The sequence below is a fragment of the Miscanthus floridulus genome, chromosome 3, assembly GCF_019320115.1.
Source record: "Miscanthus floridulus cultivar M001 chromosome 3, ASM1932011v1, whole genome shotgun sequence".
NCBI lineage: Eukaryota > Viridiplantae > Streptophyta > Magnoliopsida > Poales > Poaceae > Miscanthus > Miscanthus floridulus.
This window is the reverse complement of record NC_089582.1, coordinates 63,629,708-63,635,529: the sequence shown is the minus strand read 5'-3', so window position 1 is coordinate 63,635,529 and position 5,822 is coordinate 63,629,708. Positions and strand designations below refer to the sequence as shown.

The 5,822-nt window shown below is 40.9% G+C and overlaps 1 protein-coding gene across 1 annotated transcript; it reads left to right on the top strand.

Moving 5' to 3' along the window:
• The first annotated feature begins 4,117 nt into the window (after positions 1-4,117).
• Positions 4,118-4,843, top strand: LOC136543824 (uncharacterized). Its single transcript, XM_066536167.1, has one exon. It carries the CDS (start codon positions 4,118-4,120, stop codon positions 4,841-4,843), a length of 726 nt encoding a protein of 241 aa, XP_066392264.1.
• Positions 4,844-5,822: the final 979 nt, after the last annotated feature.

The following is a 5,822-nucleotide window of genomic DNA, read 5'->3' as shown; positions in this document are numbered from 1 at the left end:
TAGCCACCTCCTCCAATCGAGCTCGCAGCCACTGCAACCTAAGTGCCGCCATCATCAACGAGTTCGTTCTGCCGTCCCGAGCCACGCGTCGCCTCCATCTGCTCCATGCCGCTACAAATTGCCTTGGTGAGTTCGTCTTCGCCTCCTCTTTAATCCAGTGCTTTCGGTTTGCTTTCCTGTGGGCCGTAGGCCTTGATTCGTGTGCGTCGGCGAGGTTCTCATCGCCACCAATGGAGGACCATCGTGCTCGGTACTATAGCCGACCAACAACCACTCTCTCTCCTACTGGATCTAATCCCCACCATCCAATCTCAATCCAACGATACAGATCACGAGATACCCCTTCGCTAGCTTATTTGCTAAAGAGACCCTCTATTTTCTGCAAATCAACCCGCTGTCCATAGCATATTTCTAGAATACGTCTTTTTCTTTGGAAAGCGTAGTCTCCTTCGGTTAGATTCAAAATACGCTTTCATCTATTTACAGTTTTGTCACTAGTTTTCTTTAGGCCATAAAATCTCCGTTTTAACTCTGATTTGATCCGTTCAAGTTGCGTTAGATTCATAATTGCGTAATCTACATGTTTATCTTATAGTGAAATATAATTTCAGCTTTTGAAATTTGAGGTTAGATTTAATCTATTATTTTAAAGGAAATCTTGTTTACTTCATAACTTTTCTGTTATAGCTCCGATTAAAGTGCTTTCCGTGTCTGTGTGTTCGTAGTAACATGTAGAACATCTTTAAAACCTTTTGACTTGTTGTTTCATATATTTGGTGTACTATTCTGATTTAGTTCTATTATTTGCTTCATGTATGATTGCATGGATGCTTGTGTGGTGTTCTATGATCATGTCCAGTCGGTGAGAAGTACGTTAGTGACATAGAAGAAGTTGGTGATCCAGAAGAAGTCCTTTGGAGGTTACAATTTAGTAGAAGAAGATCAGAGTTTTAAGGTAAGTATAGCATGGGATCTTCCTTGTTGTCCTATACACCTTTAATCATTTAACTCATGCTGCATGTGTCTATCTTGATTACCACTAAGGATTTCCTAGTACTTTGTACCTTGTTCCTTGATACCTATGTGGTATTGCATTGGGTAGTATGATGCTAGTGCTCAAACTATGACCATGATCTTGTAACTTGACTAATGGAATATGCAATAAACACTAAAAGATGCTTTTTAGCAACGTGGAACAAGGGGGCTAGAGCATTGGGCGGCTTTTATGGTGCTCTAGATTCCTCTCCCTATGGACTTATTTGTAAACGAGCATCTAGGACTTACAGTATAGCTATGAGGGCTACATGGGTCTGCCTTTAGCTTAGTATGAGGACCTTTTCTAGCTTGTTAGTGCTTACCTTTATTGGCGTAAGAATGGCTTGACGAGTTGGGTATAGTGCGGCCTCTATCCCGTTGTGTATAGGCTGCGCGTCATTGTGCCATCGGGAAGGGGCTCTACATCTATTTGCCAAGTGAATCTAATGGCCCTAACTTGTTAGATGAACCTTTGAAATGCTTCAAAGTGAACCCTGCCAACCTTCCTTGGTAGTGGGTCAAGAGGTTGGCCGCCTTGGGCAAAGGTGTAAATCATGACTCACAGTGAAAGTGTACAACCTCTGTAGAGTGTAAAACTAGTATATCAGTCGTGCTCACAGTCACGAGCGGCCTTGGACCCTTACAGAATAGATGATGAACACTGATGATACTAATGATAAATATGCTCACTAATGATCACTATTTATGCTATTCATTATTCATGTTTACCTGATCATGTGTTTACATGGGCTTGTGATAAACTTGTTGCTACTCGATTTTTAAAATTATGACTCATTAAAAGCTAATCGTAGTTAAACTAGTGTCAGCCTTTTGAGCCTCATGAACCCCATGTTATATTTATTGTGTACAACATGTACTTATGCTTGCTTTACTTTTTAAATCTTTGGAAAAATCCAGGATGGGTACCAGATTGCTAGAGTTTGGAGGAATTAGGCTTGTGATCAACTAGTAAGTTGTCCCTGTGGAATTGAAGTCTTCACCCGAAGATTAGAGTTGTCTTTCCATTGTTTGCTATCTAAGGTTATATTATTTATACTAAGTACATTATATATTGAGCATTGTCTATTGATATTACTCTTATTTGTAGCTATATGTGAGATCTGACTTCCTGGGCTCACATATGGTGTGTATCTGGTTTTATTTTTAAAACCGGGTGTTACAAAGTGGTACAAAGCAATGCTAACTATAGGAAGCAAGCCTAGTAGAAACTGGTCTTTCTAAGGTTTAGAAGTTGCTACAAAAACCCTTGCTCTATGAACCTTGATATTTTCTTCTCTACTATATCTCTACCCTTGCTATTCATCTCTACCTTGGTGCTTATTTTAAAGTTCTTATTCTCATCTTCACCCCTTGATTTGATATGTTTTTAGAACTGTTCCTCACCACCTTCTTGCGTAATCTGAAGATGAGTCTGAGGAATTTGTGCCCCTTTATGTAATAAAAACGATAGTATCATAAGTTGAGTCAATGATTGAGTTATGCACCTTTATTGCTTTGTTGAATTGTCATTATGCTTCTGCTTGTTTTGAATCTTTGTAATGATTGCAATGATCTTGTTGGCTGTTCCCAATATTTCATTTAATTCATAGGCCTAAGGTATAAGGATTAAGGAAATAAATAGTTGGGTTTTGGTTATCTCTTATTTCCTCTATCCTGCTTTTCGGAGCAACCTATCTTTATCGGTTTATATCTCTGTTTTTGGACTACCAAAAAATCATAGAAAAATTATGTACAATAGTAGACTTCAATATCTTTCTCTGACCACAAGAATGACCTCGATAGCTATGATGGTTATAGAGTTATGAAAATCATAAGATGATGCACCTGTGCTGTCTAAAGCCTAGAATAGTTTCTATTGTGCACTATTTTAGACTACATGAACTGCAGAATTTGGAAAAGTGTTCTATAAGGAAGTTGTGGAGGATTTGATAAGCTTTCCAATGGTATAAGCTACAGCTTCATTGGATTAACAAAATGGGAGTTATAGCTGTTTTACTGCGTTGTTGTTTTTCTGCTCGTGAGGAATTCCAGATTTCTTGTTCTTACCCATACACGAGAGTATCATTAGGATGTCAGAACGTCTTGATACTAGTTAGCTTATCTAGAAGAAGGTGCAAGCTACCCTTTTTGTGTCCCCTAGTTGGTCTTTTCTTAAGGGGGGTATTATAAGTGAAGGTGGTTTTGTAGATTCTAGCTCTCACTAGGAAGGAATCCTACCAATTCTAATCCACCGCCACCTAATCCTCCATCTATAGAGCAAGCTTTGATGATGCATACTCAGTTATTGCAAACTATTGCTCAAAGTGTGTTGAACCACCCGCATCAAGCACCACTTATTGACAAGCATGGTGAATTTATGAAGGAACACCCACCGACATTATCTCATACAAGCAAACCACTAGAAGCTGATGACTAGCTTAGAGCTGTGGAGCGACAATTGGACATAGCTCAGTGTGATGACCATGAGAAGTTGCTTTTTGCATCTGGCCAACTCTAGGGTGTAGCACAAGACTGGTGGGAGTCCTACCAGTATGGATGTCCTCATAATGCTGGACACATCACCTGGAAGGAGTTTAACGAGAGCTTCAGGTCCTACCATATTCCATTAGGCGAGGTAGAACTTAAGCAAGAAGAGTTCCTCAACTTGAAGCAAGAATCTATGTTAGTGTGTGAGTATTGTAACCAATTCACTCAATTGTCATGCTATGCTCTAAGAGAAGTGGATAGTGATGCTAAGAAGCAAAAACACTTTTTGAAAGGACTAAATGGTGGGTTGCAACTATAGCAGATGATCGTTTTGTATGCCAACTATCAGACGTTGGTGGACAGAGCAACTATAATTGAGAACAAGCATCGAGAGATGGAAGAGAAGAAGAGAAAGCATGACCTTCAATGCCAGTTAAGAAACACTCGTCCCTGTTTTGCTACGCAACCAGAATATTAGTTGCACCCTATGAATCTGCTTGGGATTACGGATCAGGATCGATATCAGTAACCCAAGGATGAAGTTCAGCATTTTAGCTCTCAAGAGCCATGTTTGTCACCTCCTACTAGCACCTTGATGAAGACCAATACTTCTACTAGTAAGGAAGGTTATGATTGTGGTGAGATTGAACACTATAAGAACGATTGTCTTGGGAAGTTTGCTGAGAGTAATCAAAGCTGGAATCAACAACAACAGGAGCTAGAACAAAATGTCCATAAGAAGCAGGTGCAAGAAAATAAATTAAAGCGAAACTACATCCTTGGAAGTCTGAACAATGTGGATATGATTACCACACATGGAGCTAAGGAGGTCATTTATGGTTTGATTGCAGTAAACTCACCTCCCACCCTGGTTGTGTTTGACCCTAGTGCTGCAGATTCATTCATCTCTAGGGAATATGTGGAAGATCATAAGATAACTATGCTTCCAATGAGGAAACCCATGATAGTTAACTCTCCTAGAGGAGAAATGAAGGAAAACCGCATATGCCCAAAAGTTAGCATTGACATAAAGGGGGTAAACTTCGAGGCAAACCTTATTGTTTTGGAGTTAATGGACATTGATGTTATCCTTGGAATGGGATGGTTGTATGTATGCAAAGGAGTGATTAAGTATGCCGAACGTTCGGTGCTTCTAACAACACCGTCAGGAGAAAGAATTGAGTATGAGGGTATTCAACCTGCACCTGAGGAAGACAAGGATGACCTACCAGAAAGTGTGTCTTGTGAGGATAGTAAAGTGGACTGTGAGTTTTCAGATGCGAATGTAGAGGAACAAAAACTTTTGGAAAGAGATATGTGACATCTATAGTTGGTTCTACGTGGGCTCAAAAAACATCAATGTGACATCAAGCCTGACAAGTGAGATCTCTATGTGGATATTAGGGAGAAAAGGTACTAAGAAAGTTAGTGATGTGATTGGATCCCACTCAAAGATGTAAGAGAGAACTTAGAGTTTTCAATGAGATTTGGTTAGAGGTTCAAGGGAGGTTTATCCAAGATCATCAATGTCGGTGCAGAATGTGACCAACTAGTGAATATTTGTAGTTTTGCTGTACGTTGTGATCGGAGGTGGCCTAGCACTCAATGACATAGGATTTATACTGGTTCGGGCAACGTGCCCTATGTCTAGTCGGGGTCGGTCGGTGACTTTATTCCTAAGCCCAGGTGCTCGAAGTTTGCAGTGAGGTTACAAACGAGAAGGAGAAAGATGGGGTGTTCAAGAGGTCAGGTCGGCTTCGACCGGAAGGGCTGAGAGTGACAAGAACTTCACTATGAGCTAGGTGTTCAAGCGTGTGCTTGCGGTCAGAACTTGGTGGTTCTATGGTTGTGAGCTATTGATCTAAGAAACTCTGGCCTACTGGAATTGGTCTTCGATCATTCGGTCCCCTCTGTTGGAGGAAGTGCATCCCCTTTTATAGATGAAGGGGATGGCTTTACAGGTGAGAAGGAGAGGGTACGAACGTTCTTAAGCCTTGTTGCCCATGTTGATTGAGGATCAGATAGTGGTAGGCCCCCACAACGCTGTTGATATCACTATAGAATGTCAGGTGCACATGGGAGGTGACGCTATCTTCTTTAGGAAGGGTTGATGTTAGTACCTGCAAAAAACTGTTTGATGCCTAGAGGTATGTGAGAATCCTCACTATGTTCACCCGGTATAGAAAATCCTGGTGCCCATACCGCTATCGATGTCCAGGGACACGTGGGGGGTTTTACCGTATGGGAGTTTTAGCAGCCCCTACAATACTACAGTGGGAGATGTCGGCGCCAACAATACT